General features: G+C 62.8%; 4 protein-coding genes across 11 annotated transcripts; 3 read left to right on the forward strand and 1 right to left on the reverse strand.

Annotated features, from left to right (window-relative positions):
• Positions 1-191: 191 nt before the first annotated feature.
• Positions 192-3,345, reverse strand: LOC142060762 (ADP-ribosylation factor-like protein 3). Of its 2 annotated transcripts, none has more exons than XM_075101000.1 (6): positions 3,178-3,345; positions 2,663-2,833; positions 2,458-2,574; positions 2,232-2,282; positions 1,258-1,443; positions 192-1,159 (listed from the first exon to the last, which is right to left on the reverse strand). In XM_075101000.1, exons 1-6 carry the CDS (start codon positions 3,343-3,345, stop codon positions 1,112-1,114), a joined length of 741 nt encoding a protein of 246 aa, XP_074957101.1. In that variant the 3' UTR covers positions 192-1,111. The 2 variants fall into 2 exon arrangements, with proteins under 2 accessions (XP_074957101.1, XP_074957102.1); XM_075101001.1 differs by having other exon boundaries at positions 2,663-2,806; positions 3,178-3,195.
• Positions 3,346-5,503: 2,158 nt separating this feature from the next.
• Positions 5,504-14,027, forward strand: RGS14 (regulator of G protein signaling 14). 2 transcript variants are annotated; one of them, XM_075102480.1, is made up of 15 exons: positions 5,504-5,770; positions 7,230-7,251; positions 8,478-8,632; positions 8,740-8,832; positions 9,413-9,556; positions 9,699-9,848; positions 10,038-10,158; positions 10,244-10,368; positions 10,445-10,648; positions 10,756-10,832; positions 11,010-11,136; positions 11,487-11,568; positions 11,741-11,799; positions 12,008-12,119; positions 12,428-14,027. In XM_075102480.1, exons 1-15 carry the CDS (start codon positions 5,726-5,728, stop codon positions 12,661-12,663), a joined length of 1,752 nt encoding a protein of 583 aa, XP_074958581.1. In that variant the 5' UTR covers positions 5,504-5,725; the 3' UTR covers positions 12,664-14,027. The 2 variants fall into 2 exon arrangements, with proteins under 2 accessions (XP_074958581.1, XP_074958580.1); XM_075102479.1 differs by lacking the exon at positions 9,413-9,556 and having other exon boundaries at positions 5,610-5,770.
• A 1,486-nt stretch (positions 14,028-15,513) lies between these two features.
• On the forward strand, positions 15,514-20,142 carry SLC34A1 (solute carrier family 34 member 1). Of its 6 annotated transcripts, none has more exons than XM_075102486.1 (13): positions 15,514-15,684; positions 15,921-16,037; positions 16,193-16,375; positions 16,812-16,940; positions 17,016-17,159; positions 17,267-17,378; positions 17,479-17,674; positions 17,889-17,984; positions 18,100-18,199; positions 18,438-18,605; positions 18,990-19,106; positions 19,260-19,384; positions 19,474-19,840. In XM_075102486.1, the coding sequence occupies exons 2-13, from the start codon at positions 15,935-15,937 to the stop codon at positions 19,747-19,749; spliced, it is 1,749 nt and encodes a 582-aa protein (XP_074958587.1). In that variant the 5' UTR covers positions 15,514-15,684; positions 15,921-15,934; the 3' UTR covers positions 19,750-19,840. The 6 variants fall into 6 exon arrangements, with proteins under 6 accessions (XP_074958587.1, XP_074958584.1, XP_074958583.1 ...); XM_075102483.1 differs by having other exon boundaries at positions 15,515-15,684; positions 15,870-16,037; positions 19,491-20,142; XM_075102482.1 differs by having other exon boundaries at positions 15,515-15,684; positions 15,875-16,037; positions 19,491-20,142.
• An 89-nt stretch (positions 20,143-20,231) lies between these two features.
• On the forward strand, positions 20,232-22,205 carry LOC142061429 (alpha-2Db adrenergic receptor-like). The gene has a single exon (XM_075102487.1). The coding sequence runs from the start codon at positions 20,941-20,943 to the stop codon at positions 22,057-22,059; it is 1,119 nt and encodes a 372-aa protein (XP_074958588.1). The 5' UTR covers positions 20,232-20,940; the 3' UTR covers positions 22,060-22,205.
• Positions 22,206-22,270: the final 65 nt, after the last annotated feature.

Raw genomic sequence — 22,270 nt, forward strand, 5'->3', positions numbered from 1 at the left:
GCCAGTCACGTGCGCGGCTCGTGCCGCCCGCGGGACACGTGACCCGCCCCGGCGGTCCCCCAGGGGCGCTGTCGCCATGGCAGCGGCAGGCAAGATGGCGCCAGGGATGGGCATCGGCCTCGGCCCGCCCGGGGGTCCCAGCCCGCCCCAGGGATCCCGGGTCCCGCGGGAAGGACTGGCTGAGGCAGCATAGGGGTCACATGCAGCTTTATTCAGGGCCGCAGGGCCACCTGCGAGCAGGCAGGGCTGTAGCCCAGGGCCTGGCAAAGCAGTAGGCTCCGGGCTGCTTGTCTCCCATCTGCCCCCAGTGGTGCAGGCGCTCAGCCATGGTGGCTGCAGTGGCCCGGGAGCTGCACCTTCCACCCACGGGATGGACATCTTCAGCAGGGCAACAGAAGCCGCAGCTTGGGTGTGTTTAGGGCAGTGCGCTTCCCTGGGGCTTGTGCGGAGTGGTCCTTCTCGGTGGCATGTGCAGCGTGGCTGCAACTGCGGCTGTCACCAGGCAATGAAACCTCTCCACTGGTGGCTGTGTGGCCAGGTCCTTTTTGTGTCTTTGCGCTTGTCCCAGGTCCTGTGCACACGTGGGGGCTCCTCTGGACAGCAAAAGATACTGAACCGAGGCCTTCCCGAGCCAGCTGCCATGGATGGGGCAGCACCAGTCACGTCCTATGGGAGTGGAGGGGAATCCACACCATTCGGCTGTATGTGCCATGTCAGGGTGTAGCCAGTGCCATGGTGGGGTGTCCAGCATGCCCTGGGCAGTGTGCATGGTGCAGCAGCCTCCATAGCGTGTGCCAGCAGTGTGGGTGGACAAGTCTGGAGCCAGTTCTTCGTTTTGGAGGTGTGCAAGCCCTTGACACAATGGGATGTGTGCTTCCCTCCAACAGCACTGGGGCTGCAGGAGGGTTGGGGGATAAAGGAGCCCGTGTAAGCCCAGGAAGCAGGGAGAGGGGAAGCCAACCGATTAGGGAAAGGCTGGGTACGAAGCATATCTAGGCACAGCAGTCTGAGGCTCAGGGCCCAGCCGAGCCCTTGGAGGAGTCTAGGGATCAGGGGGGTTGGCCATCGCTTAGGGTCCTGCAGCTCAGTCCAGTCTGGCACTTTGCATCTCTCACTTCTTCCTGTTCATGATCTGGCTGGAAATCCAGTTCATCCCATCCTGGAGAGAAGAGAGAGACATGAGCACAGCTCCAGAAGCATGGCAGGTCCTGGGTCCTCTCCCACCTCTGCAGAGCCTGCAGGCCCCTGTCTTTCTACCTGCACTCCTTCCCCAGACAAGGCTGAGCAGGCCTGGATCTGCCATTCCCGGTCTCGGTAGGTGTGGAGTCTCAGTCCTTCCGCAATTTCGGCTGCAGGGGCTGCAGTCACTAGGTCCTGCTTGTTGGCAAACACCAGCAGTGGGACCCCTGTGAGAGACTCTTCCTCAGTGAGCTCTGCCAGCTCCTGCAAAGAGAGAACCGTCTCCCAGGGCTGCTGCCCACTGCTGCCCTCCTCCACATAGCCACCTGACCACTTGCCTGAGCTGCCCAGGGCAGGCTGGGGCAACTCAGTCCCCAAAATGCCTCACCCCCCTCTCTCTGGGGTTCTGCTGCAGTCAAAGAAGAGGTCTCGACATCCTGAGAGAGACACGCACCCCCGAAGCTCCATCTGCCCTAAAGAAAGCTCAGGAGCAGCATGCACTACTGCTTGAGGACTGAAGCGCTCCTGGCACCAAGAGCCTTGGGCAAAGGGCACCTACAGGAGGCTGCTGTCAGCCCCGTGCTGTCTAGCACACCCACGCCGCCGTCTGGTGCTGGTACAGCCGCAGCTGGCACACAGAGTCCCACCTTCCGCTCTCCAGCTTCGTTCCCAGGGTTTGTAACTCTGAATTCACTACTTGTAAACCTTTGCTTGGTCGTAACACTAAACTGGTGCTGGGGAGGAGGGCATGAGGCTGGTGACCAAGGGGGTTGCTCTCACTGGGGGCAAAGTCACCCCCATGTTGGGTACCCCTGGGGCATCACACCCAGCTCGGTGGGAGCTGCTGGGCACAGATCTGCCATGGGGTGGTGTGGTTCTGAGATCCTGACCACAAGCTACTCCCACATAGCTCTAGGGACAACATGGCCCCCACAGTGGTGCTGCCCCATGGTAGAGAGCAGCCTCGCTCCCCTCTCCAGTCCTCAAAGAGCTGGTGCCAGCCAGGTCCGAGCCCCAGGCCCCCACAGCCACCCCATCCAGACCCCTCATACCTGCCCAGTCTCCTCGAAACGCTTCTGGTCTGCACTGTCAATGACATAAATCTGCCATGGGGAGGAAAGGAACAGTCAGTGGCTCCTCCTCGCCCAGCTGCACAGCCCTCTGCCCTCTGTGAGGGCCGCAGGGCTCTGCTGGGGGACAAGCCGTGCAGAGGGCACAGCTCTTCACACGGGGGGCTGCAGGGGGCTGCGGGGAGCTGCAGGGGGCTACCCCACTCACCAGCAGGTCGGTGCTGCCCAAATACTTTCTCCAGTATGAGCGAATGGAGCGCTGCCCCCCAATATCCCAGACATTGAGCTTGAAGCCATGTGAGTGGACACTCTTTACGTTGAAGCCCTGCACGGGGACACAAACCCAAGCATCACCCAATGGGAGAGTAGGACCTGCCACCCTCCTGCTGCCCATGACCCCCAGCAGCACCTACCTTGGTGGGTGTGATGGTGCTGACCTCCTCAGATGCCAGGCGTTTCAGCAGTGTGGTCTTCCCTGCGTTGTCCAGCCCCAGCAGGATGATGCGGAGCTCCTGCTCCACAGAACCCTTCAGCCTCTGGATGACGGAGAGCAGCCCCTGGGGGCACAGGGTGCTTGGGGAGCCCTGTAGGGTGCTGGGTCACTGCAGAGCACCCTCATTTTGGAGGGGGGAGCTAAGTATCCTGTTGTCCATGGGTACCCTGTGTCTATGGCCCGAGCGACAGCCAGGGCTTGGCTCCCAAGGTGTCCAGGTTTGGAGTGGCCCCACGGCAGATCCGCCCAGCCCCAGTATCCCCCCAGGGTGTGCTGCCCCTGCCCTGCCCTGGGAGCACTGCCAGCTCCTGGGTGTGCTCAGGGGACAAGCCCAGGGTAAAGCCCTGGTCCTGCTCTGCCAGGCTGCGTGACACTGCAGACCAGTGCCGGCACACCCACTCTGGCACAGGCAGGATGTCACTGGACCCTGCTTACCTTCTGTACATCGCCCATGGTCTGGGAGTCACTCTGGCCCGCGGCGCACCTGGGGACCTGCCAGGGGCTCGTCCCCAGGGCCTGCCAGCGGCTGCGTGACTGGCACACTCCCCAACCCCAGGGGAGGAAGAGGATTATGGGCTCCAGAATTAGCTGCTGTTTCTCCATTTACCCACAGCATTAAAGAATGCCCTCAGCAAATCCCCCAGCCAGCTGTCGCCCCGCCGTCACCTACCCCTGGGATAAACCAGGTCCCGCCGGGCCAGGGCACTGGTGCATAGGGCGACCCTCTCCCCGCAGGGTCAGGCTCCGACTTGGGGACAGCAGCAGGACTGCAGGAGGATGCAGTACCCGAGCACCATGGGTGTCACCATGGTCAAAGCACGGCTGTGGGATGGAGCCATGCAGCCGGGCTGTGATCCCTGCAGAGGCAATGCAGCCCCAGCCTCCGGCAGCTGCATGCTGCCTAGGTAGCACGGGCAGGCCACAGGCACGGCTGTGCCTGGTGCCCAGAGCTGACACAGTCTTCCCTGCGAGGGGTGATGCCTCAGCACATCCCCATGTCCCGTCCCACCCAAGCAGGGTGAGGTGACACCAGCACCCCTGAGCTGCCCACTTGGAGGGTGGCTGGAAGTAACACTGAGGCTGGAGCTGCTCAAGGCCACGTCAGCCACTGCAGCAGATCCCTGCTGCTGTCGGAGGGAAACCACCAGGCCCTGGAGCAGGTCGAGGGTTGGGCTGTTGGCAGCCAGAGGTCGAGGGTGGCACAGGACAGGGGTCCAGAGGGGCACAGGCACCTTCCGCAGCAGCCCACCCCAGCCCAGGTAGGGTGAGGGGCTTATCCGTTCACCATTTGGATTAAATATGTTAACTAAGCAATGTCTTTGATTCTTGCATGCTGCAGTTCAGTCCTCAGATCGGGTTTCTCAGCAGAGAGGTTATCCTTGTGGTAAGGACCGTGAGTCACGCACTCTTGGTGAGACATTTTTATTTATAACTCCCGTTGCAAAGCCAAGCCAAACAACGCAGCTACACTCTGACAAAGGGAACAGGAGAAGCAGGATCACCCCCCCCCACTGCTGCTCCATGCCGCAGCAGGCAGAGGGGCAGCAGCAGAGGCCACCTCGCTACCCCCTGCCCATAGACCCTGCCAGGGCTGCGGCTGCTAATGCTGTGCTGCTTTTGTGCCTGTTCACGGTGGGAACACTTCATTTTTCTCTGCATAGATCTGCACCCAACTTAATATGAGGGTTCTGCTTTTGATAGGTTAATCACCCACCTTACGTCCCAGTTATTAGCATTTCCATGAGTGGGTTGCCATGGTGCTCTGTGGTTTATCCTGTAACTGTTAGTTACTTATATTTCCTAACAAATATCCTAAAATATCCTTGACTGGTTTGTGGTTGCTGATGAACATGGAACCCCAACCTAGGAGATGGGGAAAACTGCTTAGGCATCAGTTTGGTGACTCCAAGCTGCACGTCCACCACTCCTCTCTGCCAGGCTCCGCCGGCATCCACGGCACAGGCGACTGTCCCCGAATGCCAGCTGCTAATGGCAGCAGCAGCATGGCCCTAGGGACCATCCCCAGAGCCCCTGCTTGGCACAGAGCCGGGTGTGAGCAGGGCGAGTGGCAGCAGGCTGGTGGAGGGGTGCATTGGGTGTGCTGGTGCTCCCCTGCAGCCCCTTCCCTGGGGTGATGGATGCCCGGGAGGAGCCCCCTTGGGGCTGGGAGTGGTGATGCCAAGACAGCACAGGCCATGCTGGCCATGGGGACTGAGTGGGATGGGGATGGGGATTGGGACAGGGTTCTGATGGGGATTCAGATGGGGATGGGGATGGAGTCAGAGATGTGGATGCAGATGGAGACAGGGTTAGGGTTGTGGATGTGGATGGTGATTCAGATGGGGATAGGGACAGGGATGAGGATGCAGATGGGGATGGGGTCAGAGATGCAGATGATGACAGGGATAGGGCTGGGCATGGGAATGTGGGTGCAGATGGAAACCGGGACAGGGATGGGGATGGCGACAGAGATGGGAATGGAGATGGGGATGGGGACAGGGATGGGGATGGGGTGGGGGATTGGGACAGGGATGGGGACAGGGATGGGAATGGGGTTGGGGATGGGGGCAGGGTTGGGGAAAGGGATGGGGATGGAGACAGGGACAGGGATGTAGACAGGGACAGGGACGGGGATAGAGATGGGCATGGGGACGGGGCCGCGGCGCCCCCTGGCCAGAAGCCGGGGCCGGGGCCGGGGCCCACCGGGGCGGTGCCGGGGCCAGTGGCGGAGGCGGCACGGGGCGGGAGGGCGGCTCCGCTCCCCCCGCTGCGGTCTCGGTTCCCATGGCGACACTTCCTGTGGCAGCCGAAAGCGGTAGTGCCGGGGAGCGCCGGGCCGGGCCGGGAGGGCTGCACCGCACCGCTCCGCACCGCACCGCTCCGCACCGCACCGCACCGCACCGCTCCGCACCGCGCCGCCGGCCGGGGATGCTGCGGGGCCGCGGGCCGCGCCGGTAGCGGGCTGGGCCGGGCGGTGCCAGGCATGCAGGGCAAGGCCAAGCTGCTGCTGGTCCACAACGGCCGCATGGTGAGTCCCGGCCCGGCCCGGCCCGGGGCGCCAGTCCCAATCCTCCGGGGCGGCCCCGCCCGGCGTGGGGCCGGGTACCGGGCAGGCGGGAGGGGGGGGTGTCTGGGGCGGATAACGGGCAGGCAGGGGGCTTTGGGGCGGATAATGGGTAGGCAGAGGGATGTATGGGGCCAGGTAACAGGCGGGCAAAGGGGTATGGGATGGATAACAGGCAGGCAGGGGTTGTGGGGCTAGGTACCGGGCAGGCAGGGGTGTATGGGGCTTGGGTATCCACAGCAGGCAGAGATGTAGAAGGGTATTAGGGCAGGCAGTGGAAAATGGGGCTGGATAACAGGCAAGCAGGGATATGTGGGGCTATGGGGATGAGGAGGCAGGGATCTGTGAGGCTGAGACAGTGATATAAGTGGGAGTGTATGGCACTGGGTTAATGGGCAAGCAGTGATGTGTGGGGCTGGGGTAAACAGGAGTCAGCAGTGCTGGGTTGTGTGGGACTGGGCAGCACAGGCAGGCCAGAGCTATGTGGGTGTGGGCAACAGGGATGGATGGGGGAGAGCAAGCGGATGACAAGATAGGGGTGTGTGGGGCTGGGGTAAGGGGCATGGCAGCAGCGTGTGGGGTGGGGTGGCAGGGACAGGCAGGGGTGGGACAGTGGGGCTGGGGTAGGAGGCAGGGGAGGCAGGGAGGGGTGTGTGGGTCTGGCGTGGTGACAGGCTGGAGTGCGTGGGGCTGGCAGGGTACGGGCACTGGCCAGCCAGGTCAAGGGGACCGCTTCAGTGTGGCCCCAGGCAGGCAATGAGAGGCAGCACTGTGCAGGGAGTGCTTGACTGGTCTTTGACAGTGGAGGCTCTGCCCATCTGCCTGCTTGCTTTAGGTCTTGGAGCAGGCATCTGGGGCAGCCCAGGGGATGCTGCAGGGCACTCTGTCCTGCTCTGCCCAGGGCTGGCAGCTCTGGCAGGACCCAGACCCCATTTTTGGCCATCTGCCCTCCAGTAGCCCCAGGCCCCAAGGAAGGAGGGAGCAGTAAGTTTGCCTGCCTAGGGCTGTGGTTGTCCTTCCTTCCCTCCCCTCCTCCCCTCCTCTTCCTGTGCCGGGGAGGCTGCTTCTCTCCTCCCCTGGCAGCATTGGCAGGGTTACTTCTGATAGCATCTGCCCTTTCCCAATTGCTGGCCTGGGCCCAGGGCAGCAGATGCACAGAAGGTGGGAGAAAATCTGTGCACCCCTCGTAACCTCCCACCCCTGCTCGCTGCCCACAGGCTGGGAGCCCTGTGTCCTGCTCCTGCTGTGGGGCAGCCATCCTGTTTGCAGATAACACCAGAGTGGTGTTTGCTGGCAGCCCATGTCCCTTGCTCTTGGGTTCGGACTGGCCTTGCCCTGACACTGCCACCTGCCTGGGTACCGCTCCACTGGGCCGGCAGATGCCTTGTGCCCCCTCTCACCTCTCTTCTCTCCACCCCCACAGGGCCCAGCTGTGTCAGATGGAGGTAAGGCTGCTCTTTGCTCCAGGACGGGAGGCCAGCATCATCTTCAGGGGAGGGGGAAGCCCACAGACAGTCTGGTGCCAGGGGCAAGGAGCCAGCAGAGCACCAGGTCCTGTGTCAGCACAGGCTGTGCCGCGGGCGGGTGCGCAGCCAGGCCCCCACAGTGCTGGGCTGAGCCCTGTGCCAGAGACTCTCCATATCCCCCCACTCCTCCCGCACGGCCCCATGTTACCTGTCCCTCCCTTCAGGCTGCTCAGTTGGCACCCTTGGGTGCTGGGGGCTGAGGGGCTTCCTGGGGAAAGCAGAACCTGGGTACCAGCCAGCCCCAGGTTCCCTGAGGGAGTCTGTCTGTCTGTTGGTCTCATTATGCACTGGATATCTCAGATGGCTCATCTGCCCATCTCAGCCCTGCTGAATGATCCTTCCAGCATGGGGTGTCAGTGGCTGCTGTTCCCACCTGCATGCACGGGGTGTGCACAGTTATCCAGTGTTTTGGACAGGAGGAGAAGGGTGGGGAGCCTGGCAAAGCAGCACCCTGCCACCTCCTTTGTGCCCACTGGCTTTGCTAGGAGAGCCCTGCTTGCATACATTTACCTTCTCTTGCAAATGACCTTCTGCTCCCAGTTGCTCACCAGCCAAACCAGTTCAAAAGCTGGGGTTGCCCCTGGGAACTTCCATCTTTTTGACTGAAGGACTCCGTTTGAATGCAAGGTCACTTTGGGTTTCCCCGAGGGAGGGTTTCCTTGGGGTTGGGACATGGGGATGACACTTTCTGTGCCCTACTCTTGCTGACTTTGTTCCTTGTCATGGCCAGAGGCGCAGAGAAGTTAAGTTCAGGCACCTCACCCATCATCTGACCTTCCCTTCACATCATGTGCCCCCCATGTCCCCTTCCACCCTGCTTTCCCTCCCCAGATGGGTGCCATCCCCATGTATGGGCTTTGTTCCCCTGGGAGATGAGTCACAGGTGGAGTCACGGTGACACTCTGGGCAGGGGAGGATGACCAGTACTGGCGGGGATGGCTGTCATGCTGGAAGGTGCAAGCTGTGGCACCATTGCACTCGATCTGCCAAGAATGCTGCTGTGATGCTCTTTGCATTCCCTACCCGAGGGCTTGCCAGCTCCGATCGGGATCAGGCAGATAAACTTGCTACAGATATGGGGTGTAATGTGGGGGTGACATTCAGTGACACCCCAGCAGCCAGAACTGACCATTTTTCTCTCTCAGAGTTAAACACCTCCAGGGCCCGTGGCAGCAACCACAGCGTTAATAGCCTGCCGGGACCACCGGCCACCCGTGGCTCCGCACAGGGCTCTGTGGCCAGCTGGGCCGAATCCTTTGAGACGCTGCTGCAGGACCGCGTGGCCGTCACTTACTTCACTGTGAGTGCTGCATCCCAGACCTCAGTCCCTGCTTCCCTTTGCCATTGGCAGCCAGCCATCCTACAGGCACGGTGCCGGCCAAGCCAGCAGCTCTCTCTTCCCTGCAGGAGTTCCTCAAGAAGGAGTTCAGCGCCGAAAACGTCTACTTCTGGCAGGCATGCGAGCGCTTTCAGCAGATCCCAGCTAGTGACACGCAGCAGGTACCAGCCTCCACACAGCCACAGTGCGAATGAGCCTGGGTCACGCAGCTGCTAGGAGGGATGTGGGCAGAGGTGGAGGTTTCTGTCGTGCCTGCATGTCCCAGGATTCTGGCAGACCCCTGTTTGGGGAGGCTGAGCCAGCTGGGTTGTCTTGTGGGAGTGATAAGGAGAAAGATGTGATGTGCATCTGAAAAGCCACAGCTGGGACTGCCTGCCCCATGGAGCAGGACGTGCTTCTTCCCCCCTGGGCAGCCAGAGGGTGGAGAGTGCTGCTGGGAGGACACAACAGCAAGGGCAGAGAGCTAGACAGGCTCATGGGGACAGAGCCATGCAGCTGGGGGGATGGTTCCTACCTCGGGCTGTACCTCTGTGGAGAGACTGTCGTGTTGTGCCCAGAGCTTGGCACTGCATGGGGACGGCTGGCTCTGATGTCCATTCTGAAGCCCAGGTACCAAGCTGATCCCAGAGGGGACTTGGTCCCTCAGGGCTCAGGTGGCTCCATGGGATGAGCCAGGGGCTCCCCACAGGGTAGCAGTGAGGAAGGGATTCCTGGTCCCAGCCTGACTCCCTGCTCCCCCAGCTGGCCCAGGAGGCACGGCGAATCTACGATGAGTTCCTCTCCAGCCACTCAGTCAGTCCCGTGAACATTGACAAGCAGGCCTGGATTGGGGAGGACATGCTGGCCACCCCCTCCCCAGACATGTTTCGTATCCAGCAGCTCCAGGTACGAGCAGCATCTGTGCTCCAGCCCACCCTGCACATCACCCAGCATCGCTGCTGTTGCCATGGGGCCATGCCACAGGGCAGTGGCCAGACTGAGCTGTAGGTGGGCAGGGGTCTTAATCACACACATCCTCCCTTTGCAGATCTTTAACCTGATGAAGTTTGACAGCTACACGCGCTTTGTGAAATCCCCCCTCTACCAGGCCTGCCTGCGGGCAGAGAGCCAGGGGCAGCCCCTGCCTGACCTGCGGCCCCACTCCCGCAGCAGCAGTCCCCCGCCTGACCTCAGCAAGGTGAGGGGGATGGGAATGGGGGACAGGGACCTGTCCCTTGGCCTGAGAAAATTGTGATGGGTCCCGTCCCTGCTGCTTGGAGCAAACCCAGCCCCAGGTTGAGGACGGACAAGCGGTTTGGGGGACCGGGGAAAGGGATTGGGCAGTCTTGGATGTCCCCACGCTGAGATGATTCTCTGTTCACCCCAGAAGTCAAAGCTGAAGCTGGGCAAGTCCCTCCCACTGGGAGTGGAGACAGTAGGCAGTGGTGCCAACCGTAGCCCCCGCCGGTCCTTCAGGAAGGGAGAGCGGCGGGAGCCCTCCTGGGCAGGTAGGTGCTGTGCTGAGTGGGGCAGAGGGGCTGTGCCACCCTTGAAGGGTGCCTGTGGTCCCCACCACCCCTCTCTCTGTCCTAGAGGGGGGAGAAGGCGGTGGGAGCACCATGCTGTGGCGGGAGTCCCAGGGCTCACTTAACTCCTCAGCCAGCCTGGACCTGGGCTTCCTGTCCTCAGCCAGCACAGCCACCAGCCCCTGGACGGAGGTGAGTTGTCACCACACCAGCCCCACAGCATCACGCTGCCACTGGCTGTGCTTATCCCACCACATCCCTCCTGCAGGGCCATCGGAAGAGCCTGGGAGGCAGTGAGGCAGAGCTGCCGGCCAAGCCCATGAAGTACTGCTGTGTGTACCTGCCTGATGGTACAGCCTCACTGGCCTCTGTCCGGCCTGGCCACTCCATCCGCGACATGCTGGCAGGGATATGCGAGAAGCGTGGCTTCAGCCTCCCTGATGTCAAGGTCTACCTGGTGGGGAATGAGCAGGTAGGGTGGAGCAGGGGTGGAGAGGGTGCTCCTGCCAACCAGACTGTCCCTGGGCTGGGACCATGTGCCACTCTGCTTGCTCTCTCCTGATCGTTTGGCTCTTGCAGAAAGCGCTGGTGCTAGACCAGGACTCCTCCGTGTTGGCAGACCAGGAGGTGAAGCTGGAGAACAGGATAAGCTTTGAGTGAGTGGGGGCTTCGGGGCTGATGCTGTTGCCCACATGTGTCTGGTCCGTATCACATGTGGCCTCCTGCGGTGCCCCACACCCAACCCCCAGGCAGTGCTGAACACCCTGCCTCTGCCCCTGCCTGTCCTGCCTGTCTGTGTTTGCCTGCAGACAGCCTCTTCTCCCCCTGTACAGGCTGGAAATCTCCTCCCTCAATAAGACCATCCGAATCACAGCAAAGTCAACCAAGCGCATCCGGGAAGCGCTGCAGCCCGTGCTGGGGAAGTACGGCGTGAGCATGGAGCTGGTGCTGCTGCGGCGGGTGAGGGCTCACACCTCGGTGGCACAGACCCAGCCTCCTGCAGCCAGGATGCTGTGTGTGGGGGTGGCCCAGGTTTGAGGCTTGGGCCAGGGGCTGTTGGCTGTTGGCAGTGACCAGGTGGTAGGGAGCAACAGTCCATGCCAGGGGCAGCCTGCGAGCTTGTGGAGGGTCACCAGTGTCTGAGATGGGCTGTGGCACCCCACAGTGGGCCAGGAGGGACCGGTGGGTGTGCTCTGCACTGTGCAGCCTGTGACCCAGCAGAGTCTGGCCAGGGAGCTCACAGGTCCTCAGCCTGGGTGCCTTTGCTGTGCAAGAGCAAGCATGACACTGGCTGGCTCTTCCTGTTGCAGCAAGGTGAGCCAGACACCGTGGACCTGGAGAAGCTAGTCAGCACAGTGGCTGCTCAGAAACTCGTCCTGGAAACACTGGCGGGTAAGTGTCTGCCCCTCCAAGCTGTGTCCCCCCTACAGGCCAGGTCTCACACCCAGAGCACTCCCAGGGCCAGGCTGCATTCTGCTGGCCATGCCTCCTGCTTCCTGGGATGGGCTCCATCCTGTCACCAGCTGGGCCAGGACTGGGGTGCTGACCATCACTTACTTTGCAGAAATACGAGTGATGGAAAGCGCTGAGGCTGCGGCCGCCCCCTCCCCACTCCGGAGTGAGGTGAGCTCAATATCCCACCACCCCGGTCAGAGATGCCCCAACAGCTGCTGCCATGGTCCATGGGGAAGGTCTGCGATCCTGACACATGCCATGGGACCGGGCAGTGGGTGGCAAGGCGGGAACCAGGCTGTGGGAGGGCAATGGTGACATGGGCTGGGGGAACACTGCTTCCTTGCCCCATCGCTGAGGCCTGGGCTGCTCATCGCAGGAGGGAAGCTCAACAGGAACAGAGTCTGGCACGCTGTGGGAGATGCCCTCCTTCTCCCGGCCCCGGTCTGCAGCTGCCACGAACCTGAACCGCCGCACATACGACCTGGAAGGTGAGACCTGGCATGTCTGAAACCTGAGGGGCTAAGGCAAAACACGGGGTGAGGGTTGCAGGGCCCCCAGTTTGCTGAAGATGAGCGCAGGGTCCCACAATGCTGGGGATGTGCTGTGGGGGACTTGGGGTCCCCCAGTGTGCTGGGGATGGGTGCAGGGTCCCATGGGTGCTGGCATGGAGCAGGGATAAGGTGCAGATGCTGTGCCTGGGGCATGTTCAGGGTCACACCAGGTGGAGAGGGCAGCCGAGGCATTAGGACAGGAGCCTGAGTGCCGGGCTCAGGTGCGTGACCTGCCTTTCCCCCAGGATTGGTGGAGCTACTGAACCGTGCCCAGAGCTGCCGGGCCAATGACCAGCGTGGGTTGCTCTCCAAGGAGGACCTGGTCCTGCCTGACTTCCTTCAGCTTCCTGGGCAGCACGACAGCGCCTGCAGTGGGTCGGATCAGCCCCACACCCCTCATCCAGGCTCTGAGGGAAACGGCCATCCTCAGCCCACAGAGCCCACGCTGGCTCAGCCTGCGGTCGACCATGAGCTCCGATGAGTCCTGCTGCACGTCTGCACCTGGCACGTGGTACCCCCCCGGGCCATGCTGGGGTTCAACACGGGCTCAACAGCCCTTGCCCTGCACCACTGACACTGCCCGGACTGCAGATTCATCCACATCCTGTCCCAAACTGTTGTGTCATGTCGCTGTGAGTGGTTTAGCAGCTGCCATGCCCCTCAGTGGGGTTGCATCATGGTGCACGTCAAGGGGGTCCTGTACATAGTTTGAACCCCTATTGCAAAGCACTTTGCAATGTCCCACGCATGCCTGGTGCTGTCCTGCCCAGTGCCTCTGTCTGTGGCAGAACTGCCCACCCAGCAAATCCTGCCTGTGCCGGGCTGGCACAGCCCCACTGACTGTTCGGGTGGGGAAAGCACCCTTCCAGCCAAAGGGCTTGTGGGGTAGAGAGGGTAGGTGGGGTGGCAAGGTAGGGTCCAGCCCCAAACCCCAGTGCTGCAGGCAGGCAGGGTCAGGAGAAGGTGTGTCTGGAGCTGAGGGCTGAATCCGGTCCCTAACCCCAAGGGAACAGGGCTTCCCCTGTTGTTGATGTGCAAGTCTACCCTTCCCAGGGAAGGTAAGCATGGCCCTGCCAGCCTGTGCCCGAGGCAGGTTGTTACCGTCTGCATTGCGTGAGCATGGCTGGGCCTGATCCTGCTGCAATAGCACTGCCATTGTGGAGCAGGGTGCCTGGTTCCTGCCCCAAGCAGAAAGAGACAGAGCCAGCAGGTCGTGCTAAAGAAGCCTTCCTTGTCCCACAGGGAGGCCTTGCGTGGGCAGCTGCTGAAGCAACCCCGGAGGAACAGGTATCCGTAGTTCCCCTGCCCTGGCCCGGCTGGGCTGTGGGTACTCAGCCCTCAGGAATAGGCCTGCCTGGTGCCAGAGGAATGCAGCATCCCTGGGTGCTGGCCATCTCAGCCTTGTGTGCAGGTACCCAGCGTGTGCCCAGCCTGGCATCCGTGCTGGTGGCTGTGCTGCACTGTAACCTTGAGCCTGGCTCTGATGGACCTGGCTGTACCCTGTGGGTCCCATCCCCAGCAGCCATGTGTCTCCAGACATCCCAGACACAGTCTGCAATGGAGGCAGCACCCCAACAGCAGCCAGGAGATCCCTCCATAGACCGTGTGTGCTGGAGCCCTTCCCTGGGTCACTGCTCTGTCACCACTGCCTGGCCAGAGGCAGAGAGGTGGCCCAAGGCAGCCCCAGGGCTCGTGCAGGGACTGGGAGGGCATGTCCACCCAGGCCCACACTGCCACGGCCGGCTGCGGCCCTGCGGCCCAGGTCAGAGCCCCCCTGTGTCTCTGTGGTGCTGCTCAGTCACATCTGTGGTGTGAAACCGGGGGAAATAAAGAGCATTGCCTGGACATTGCATCCCTCTTCTTCCTCTGCTGCCGAGGCTGGATGGTGGTTTTCCCGACAGCAATGTCCCCCCAGCTCCCTCATACCCCACGGAGCCCCCCAGGGCCAGGGCAGGGCTGTAGCCAGCCCTCAGCCCCGGTGCCCTACTGCCCAGCAGCAAGGGGCAGTGCCAGGATCTTGTTTTCCTAGTACCACTGATGGTGTAGGGGACACTGCAGGGCTGACACGGCCAAGGACTTCAGCCCTGACCCTGTCAATGAGTGACAGCTGGAGCTGCCAGGGCCTCACTGGGTTAATGATTGTGGGGGCAGCTGGCCAAGGGCTCCCAGGCATGGGACAAGCGTGGGCATCAGCCTCCTGCTTGCCACAGCCTGGCATGGGGATCTGCAGGTGCCACTGTCCGTAGACAGAAGGGTTGGAAGGTCCCCAGGCCCTGCAGAGGCAGGACATATCCCCTGCCATGGCACCTCCTGAGCATTCGGCTCCAACAGTTTGTGACTTGGCAGAGGCTCAGTGATGCTCCAGCAGCGGCATGGAGGTCCTCAGGCTGGCATGTCCGCTGGCTGTCCCTGAGCACCCTGGGGTATCCAAGGGATCTCCACTTGCTTCCCTTGTACAATCATGTCTGGCTCGTCCATGGTGGTGAGTCCCAGGAGTTCACAGTTCCAGATGAATGGGGATGTGACAGCCACAAGGCCTCTCCGTGCCCCACAGGCACCAGGGCTGGACGGGCCTTTGCCGCTGGCTCTCCCTGAGACAGACATGGATGCAAGCTGGCCAGGCACCTTGTGGGTGGATGGAAACTTGGCCAGAGGTGCGTAAACAGCGGGTAATGATAAAATGGTGTTGACGAGGTGGTGACGGCAATGCTGGCATTGCTCTGCTCCTGCCCACCCTGGCATCACACATGCTGGGAAGACATGGGCTCTGCCCCACACAGCCCTTGCAGTGCCGCCAGCTGCTCCATGCTGAGCCCCTGGCATGGGCTGAGCTGGGCCATGTGCCACTGTCACCACAAGCAGCAGGACACAGGGACCACGCCCATGCTGACATAACCCACTGCCAATGCCCTGGCGGCAAGGATGGTGCATGCCCTGGGCAGAGCCAGGTTCCTCACAGCTGATGCTTAGATGGCATGGAAGATGGTGGATGTGCCACGTGGCCTCACCTCCGGTTTGGGACACCCCAGCAGTGCCAGCACTGGGCCCTTCTCCTCTTCCTCTTCCTTTCATGCAGGGGATGAAGCATCCAGCACCACGTAATGGAGAGCTGAGGCTGCTCCAGCATCACCCCTCAGGCACTGTGCTCCAGCACCACCCTGGCTTTTCTCCCCGCTGCCTGGCAGCTGCTTGCCCAGGGGCAATGCTGAGCCTCCTGCAGTGAAGCAGGGTGTGCCAGCAGTGCAGTACCCTGGGGGCGTGTGCCCCATCCCACCCCAGGGCCGTGGCTGATGTGGGATGCCGCGGGATTACCCATTAACTGCAGGAATTTCTGGGGAGGAGGTGAGCAGCGAGCGGAGGCGAGGGGCAACACAGGGCTCCTTAGACTTTGCTCTTGGCGTGCATATAAAGGTCTGCAGTGCACTGCGGGCCACTTTGCTGGGGGGACGCGTGGATGTGGCATGTGGACATGGCACTGCTCTGAGTGCCCGGCCAGCCCCAGGTGAGCAGGGCACTGGGCAGGAGGGGTCCCCTCCTCGTGTCCCCTCCACCTGGGCTGGCTGCCCTTGTGGGAGCTCACTGGGGTGGTACAACAGTGGCTGGTGGCCCAGGGGACTATCAGGTGATGGGATGGTCCTCCTTGGTGGTGCCAGCACTGCAGGGATTCTGAGGGCTGGTGGTTGTCAGTGCAGCACAGCTGTGGCGCCACCGTAGTGACCTGCAGCTGCCTCTGCTCAGTCTCAGCAGGAGTGATGCTGCCCTACAGGAGGGAGAGCCCGGCCCTGCCTCGCTGCCCAGTGCGGGGAGGAAGGGTGGTGCATGCACCCCAGTTTGCCTACTGCCCCAGCCCGCAAGGTAGGTTCCCCCAGCTCTCCTCCTCCTCCTTTTCCTTTCCCCACCGGGCTCAGTACTGCTTCTGGCCAAATCCTGGCCTGGGCAGTGCCCAGCTCTCCTCTGCATGGGGGGTCCCCGCAAGGATGGGACGGTAACATGGTGCCCCCTCTTCCCAGCTCTGCACCGGCTGCCAGGTGCCCACGCCTGCACCTTCACCGTCAGTGCGGTGCCTTGCCCTGACCATGGCTTCCCCTGCCCTGGCTCCCCGGGGCGCCTGGGCGAGGGCAGGGAGCGGTACGAGCTGGATGCACTGCCCTGGCAGGGGCCCCGGCTGGGCTTGGATGAGCTGCAGAAGCCAGGTGAGACCCCTGGGGTGTGCCCCCCAAGGCACAATGCACCCAGGTTGGTGAGAACCCTAGAGACCTGCTGGAGGCACCCAGGGGGGCCATGGGGGTGCCAGGAGAGCCCATGCTTTGCCCCTGGGACTGGTAGCAATTCCTGCTGCTCCCTGTGCCAGGCCTCACTCACCCCAGCTGGAGCCCCAGCATGGTGGGCTGCCTGCCAGCAGGGGAGACCCTCAGGGTGCCATGGGCAGAGCTGAGGGGCAATGGAGGTGGTCACCACAAGGTGTTCCAGGCTGGAAGGATGTGGAGGGGACCTGGGAAGTGGTGGCATAGCTGGGGACATTAGCACCATCCCACCGGGGACATAGGAAGATGGTGTGGGGCTGTGGGAGCCTGGGGAGCCAGGGCCATGCTGCAGCTGGTGTTTAACACTCTCTCTTGTCTTGCACAGAGCTGGGGTGCTGGGTCAAGGTCCAGTCCATCTGTGTCTCCCTTCTCAAGGTGCCCCTGATGTTCGGGTTCCTGTACCTCTTTGTGTGCTCCCTGGATGTGCTCAGCTCTGCCTTTCAACTGGCTGGAGGTAGGGTGGCAGGGGCACCTGGGTGGCTGGTGGCACCCACTGTGCCAGCACCCTGCCACTCACGCTCTCTCACAGGCAAGGTAGCCGGGGACATCTTCAAGGACAATGCCATCCTCTCCAACCCAGTGGCTGGGCTGGTGGTGGGCATCCTGGTGACAGTGCTGGTGCAGAGCTCCTCCACCTCCACCTCCATAATCGTCAGCATGGTCTCCTCGGGGCGTGAGTGCACCCATGGGGTTCCCTGGGACCTGAGGATGGGGGATGGCGTGGCTGGACAGGGTCATGCTGAGCTGGGCCATGCTGGGCTAGCAGGACTCTGTTCCCAGTGCTGGAAGTACGCTCTGCCATCCCCATCATCATGGGCTCCAACATCGGCACCTCTGTCACCAACACCATCGTGGCCCTCATGCAGGCTGGTGACCGCAGTGAGTTCAAACGGTGAGAGCTGGTCAGGGCAGAGGGGTCTGGGGGGGCTGGGGGCTGCTCCCTGGGGCCACCCCCCAGGGGCCACCCCATGCCAACAGGCTCTTCTGTGCAGGGCCTTCGCCGGTGCGACGGTGCATGACTGCTTCAACTGGCTGTCGGTGCTGGTCCTGCTGCCACTGGAGGTGGTGAGCGGGTACCTGCACCACGTCACCCATCTGGTCGTGGCCACCTTCAACATCCGCACTGGGAAGGATGCCCCCGACCTGCTGAAGATCATCACAGAGCCCTTCACCAAGCTAATCATTCAGGTCTCCTCAGCCGTGGTGTCCCCAGGCTGGTGGTGATCCCCCAGCATCGCTGTCTGTGTGTTGGTGGCAATGTCCCCAGCACTAGTGTCCCTTTGATGGTGGTCATGTCCATGTCCCCAGGCTAGCAGTGGTGTCCCCATCCCAGTGAAGAAGTCCCCTAGCTGGGGGTGCTGTCAGCCCCCGAGGGCCCTCTCCAGTGTGTGTGTCATTGCAGCTGGACAAGTCAGTGATCACGGGCATTGCAATGGGGGATGAGAGCCTGCGCAACCGGAGCCTCATTCGTGTCTGGTGTGGCCCTGCACCCCCACAGGTGAGGGGCCCGTGGCCCTGCTGGAGCCACCAAACAATCCCACGGAGAGTGAGTGGTGGGCAGGGACTGGCCAAGGATTCCGTGGTGCCAGCTGCAGCCCACCCTTTCCCTGCAGATGGCTGCCTTGGGGCTTGGGTCCCCCCCGAACTGCACAGCCCTCGACCACTGCAGCACTAAGGGCATTAAGAGCCTCCACAATGCCACCAGGCAGGAGTGTGAGTGGGTGCAGGGGGCTTGGGCAAGGCCAGGGGCACAGGGCTGTGGAGGTGCAGGTGGGGCTGGGGGGCCCTATGTGGGATGAAGGAATGCTGGGCATGGGGCTGGAGTCATGATGTCGGGCAGGGCTGGGAGATGTTGGGGCTGGGGTCCAGGGGTGGGGCTGTTGGGGGGGGGCAGGTTTGTGAGCAGGGCCAGGCTGGCCCCAGCCCCTCGCCCAGCCTTGCTGTGGGGTAGGTGAACACCTCTTCACCAACACGCCACTGCCCGACCTGGCCGTGGGGCTGGTGCTGCTGGCCGGGTCCCTCATCGTGCTCTGCACCTGCCTCATCCTCCTGGTCAAACTCCTCAACTCCCTGCTCAAGGGGCAGGTGGCCAAAGCCATCCAGAAGGTCATCAACACTGGTGAGTGGGACAGGGACCACTGTGGGGTGAGTGGGATGGGCCCCTCCCTGCTCTGCAGCCACCCAGCTCCAGCCCCAGCCCCATCTGCCACCCTCAGACCCATCCCTGCCTGACCCGAATCCTCATCCCTGCCTAGACCCCCATGTCCGCTGCCTGCTCCTGATCCCTGTTCTGCTTAGGGCTGTCACGGCTTCCCTGGTGTCCACATCTTCCTACCCCAGCTGTCCTGGCCACCAGCCACCAGCCTGACCCCATACCCACAGCCCAGCCCCCACAGCCCCCTCCCCAGCACCGCATAGGAGCTCTGGGCTGCTCCCAGCTGATGTGTCCATGCCCGTGTCCATGCTTGTGTCTGTGCCCTTGCCCGTGGCCATGTCGTGGCAGACCTCCCACACCCACTCAGCTGGCTCACTGGGTACTTCGCCATGGTGGTGGGTGCTGGGATGACCTTCGTGGTGCAGAGCAGCTCTGTCTTCACCTCAGCCATCACACCCCTGATCGGTGAGTCCTGGCCAAGCACGTGCTGGCCTCCCCCACAATGGCCCGTGGGTGCTGGGGTGCTCAGAGGGGCGCTCAGAGCCCTGCCTCCCTGGGAGAGCATGGGGACAACACTGGTGAGGAGCGATGGGACAGGATGGGGTGCCTATCCTGCAGGCCTGGGGGTGATCAGCATAGAGCGCGCCTATCCACTGACCCTGGGATCCAACATTGGCACCACCACCACCGCCATCCTGGCTGCCCTGGCCAGCCCAGGGGACAAGCTGGCCAGCTCCTTCCAGGTACAGGCAGCCCAGGGCCATGGCCAGGCTGGCAGGGGGGGACCAGGCAAGACAGGGGCTGGGGGAAGCCTGCATGCCTGGCCCAACAGGGATGCCACCCCTGCAGATCGCCCTTTGCCACTTCTTCTTCAACATCTCTGGCATCCTTCTGTGGTACCCAGTGCCCTTCACCCGCCTGCCCATCCGCATGGCCAAGGCACTGGGTGAGCGCACGGCCAAGTACCGCTGGTTTGCCGTGCTGTACCTCATCGTCTGCTTCCTCCTGCTGCCCTCCCTCATCTTTGGCATCTCCATGGCGGGCTGGCAGGCGCTGGTGGGGGTGGGTGCACCCTTCCTCGGCCTCCTCTTCTTCGTGGGGCTGGTGAACGCGCTGCAGGTGCGCAGCCCCGGCCGCCTGCCCAAATGGCTGCAGACCTGGGACTTCCTCCCTGCCTGGATGCACTCGCTGCAGCCCCTTGACCGGCTCATCACCCGGGCCACCCTCTGCTGCACCGACCGCTGCCGCAGCCCCGAGGGCTGGGAGGAGCGCGAGGGCCATCCCCGTGACAAGGCCAGGCTGGGGCTGGACAACCCTGCACTCGCCTACCCTGAGGATGTGACCAGCCCCGCCGTCCGGGTGGGCTCTCCTCACCCACCCCTGCATGGTGCCACCCGGCTCTAGCCGGCACCAGTTGCCCGGGCTGCTGCTCCCATGGCTGCCCGGTTTCCACCATCCCCACTCAGCTGGTGTCTAATAAATGCCAAGCGCCTGCACCCCAGGTGTGTGTCTCTGGCTCCTGTCTCTGCAAACCCTGCCAGAGGGACAGCCAGGGCTACAGGTGCCAGATGCCCACTATCTACCCCCACATCCACACACCACCACTGCACACCCAGCCCCATACAGATTCCCGGTGCTGGGGATGCACGAAATGTACTGCCAGGGGTGTGGGGGTACACACTGATGATGCTGCAGCCAAACCCTGTGCCTGTGGTTTACAGCCAGCCTGTACCAGTGTGCTGCAGGCAGCATCTTCCTCCACGTGCCTTGTCTCCAGAGGGCTGAGCTGGCAGGGTCCGTGCTGCACCGTTTGGTGTCACAGCAGTGTGTCAGTGAACCAGGCACAGCACACGGCAGCTGGTAAGGTGCTCTGGTTCTGTTGGGCTGGGGCTCTGTGGGCTGTTGACTTGGCACAGTCAGGGAGTGCCCCTGGCCCACCAGGTACCCTGATGCCCATGGCAGGAGCCCACCTGCCGTGGTGACCTTGGCAGGAGCCCTTTAAGTGTTGGCAATAACTGCTTCTCCCACTGCCCACAGATGCTTGGGCTCCTGCCAGGATATCAGCCAGTCCCTCCCTCCCTCCTTCCCGCCCGCCTTCCTCCCAGGCTGGGACCAGTGGAGGCAGCGGGGCTGCCGTGGGAGCTGCTACGGGGCTCCTGGCACTGCCATCACTCCTCCGTGCCTGGCTGGGAGGCCACCGGGCCAGGAGGACCTCTGCATTGCTGCCAGACCGGGTCGGTACGGGAACAGTGGCGGCTGGGACGCTCCCCTGGGGACTTGGTGATGCCAGGGCTGTGCCATGAGATGCGGCGGGGCTGGTGAGCGGGGGGTGTTTGTGCGGCGGGGGGCAGACCCATGGGACTTTGTCCGCCTGAGGGGCCAGGCCAGCATGGAGCCAGCTGGCACCCTCCCCAACACCTCCAGTAACGGCAGCGGTGCCAGCAGCGCCCCACACTCACCCGCAGCCACAGGACTCATCCTGCTGGCTGCCCTGGCCGTCCTGCTGGCCACACTGGTGGGCAACACACTGGTGGTGGTGGCCATCTCCACCAGCCGGGCCCTGCGGGCCCCACAGAACCTCTTCCTGGTGTCCCTGGCCTCGGCAGACATCCTGGTGGCTGTCCTTGTCCTGCCCTTCTCGTTGGCCAACGAGGTGATGGGCTACTGGTATTTTGGCGGCCTGTGGTGCAGCCTGTACCTGGCGCTGGACGTGCTGCTCTGCACCGCCTCCATCGGGCACCTCTGTGCCATTAGCCTTGACCGCTACTGGGCTGTCACCCGGGCAGCCCGCCTCAACCTGCGCCGCAGCCCCAGGCGGGTGAAGGGGATGATTGGGGCTGTCTGGGCAGCAGCAGCTCTGGTGGCACTGCCACCGCTCTTGTGGGCCCAGCCAGGGGGCCGGGAATGCCAGCTGAGCCAGGAGACCTGGTACGTGCTTGCCTCCTGCGCCGCCTCCTTCTTTGCCCCCTGCCTCGTCATGGTCGCCGTCTACTGCCGCATTTACCACCTGACTGCCCAGCGGACGGCGGCCGTCCTCGCCACCCATGCCCCGTGCCCAGCTGGTGCCAGCAAGAAGGGGCCAGGGATCGGGATACCAGGCTGGCGACGCCGGAGCCAGAACCAGAGCGTGTTGTTGTGCCGGCAGCGGCTGGTGCGGGCGCGGGAGCGGCGCTTCACCGTTGTGCTGGCCGTAGTGATGGGGGCCTTTGTGCTGTGCTGGTTCCCCTTCTTCTTCACCTACAGCCTGGGGGCTGTCTGTGGGGAGGGCTGCCATATCTCCAAGCCCCTCTTCAGCTTCTTCTTCTGGATCGGCTACTGCAACAGCAGCCTCAACCCCCTCATCTACACCCTCTTCAACCGGGACTTCCGCGCCGCCTTCCGCCGGCTCCTTGCCATCCGCCGCTGGCACCGCACCTAAGGCCCTGCTGGGACACCGGGGTCATGGCCCCCAGCCCTGCTTGCCGCTGGCAGTGCCTGGCCTCACCACGGACTCTGGACTGCCATGCTGGTGTTGCACTTTGAGGTACTTTTGGAAACATGGGGTTGAATAAAACGAGACCAAAGCCTGTGCCTGGGGCTGGCATCTGCCTCTCGTCAGCACCCATCACCAGCACCCATCATTACCTGGG

The sequence above is a fragment of the Phalacrocorax aristotelis genome, chromosome 8 (assembly GCF_949628215.1).
Source record: "Phalacrocorax aristotelis chromosome 8, bGulAri2.1, whole genome shotgun sequence".
NCBI classification, from domain to species: Eukaryota; Metazoa; Chordata; class Aves; order Suliformes; family Phalacrocoracidae; genus Phalacrocorax; species Phalacrocorax aristotelis.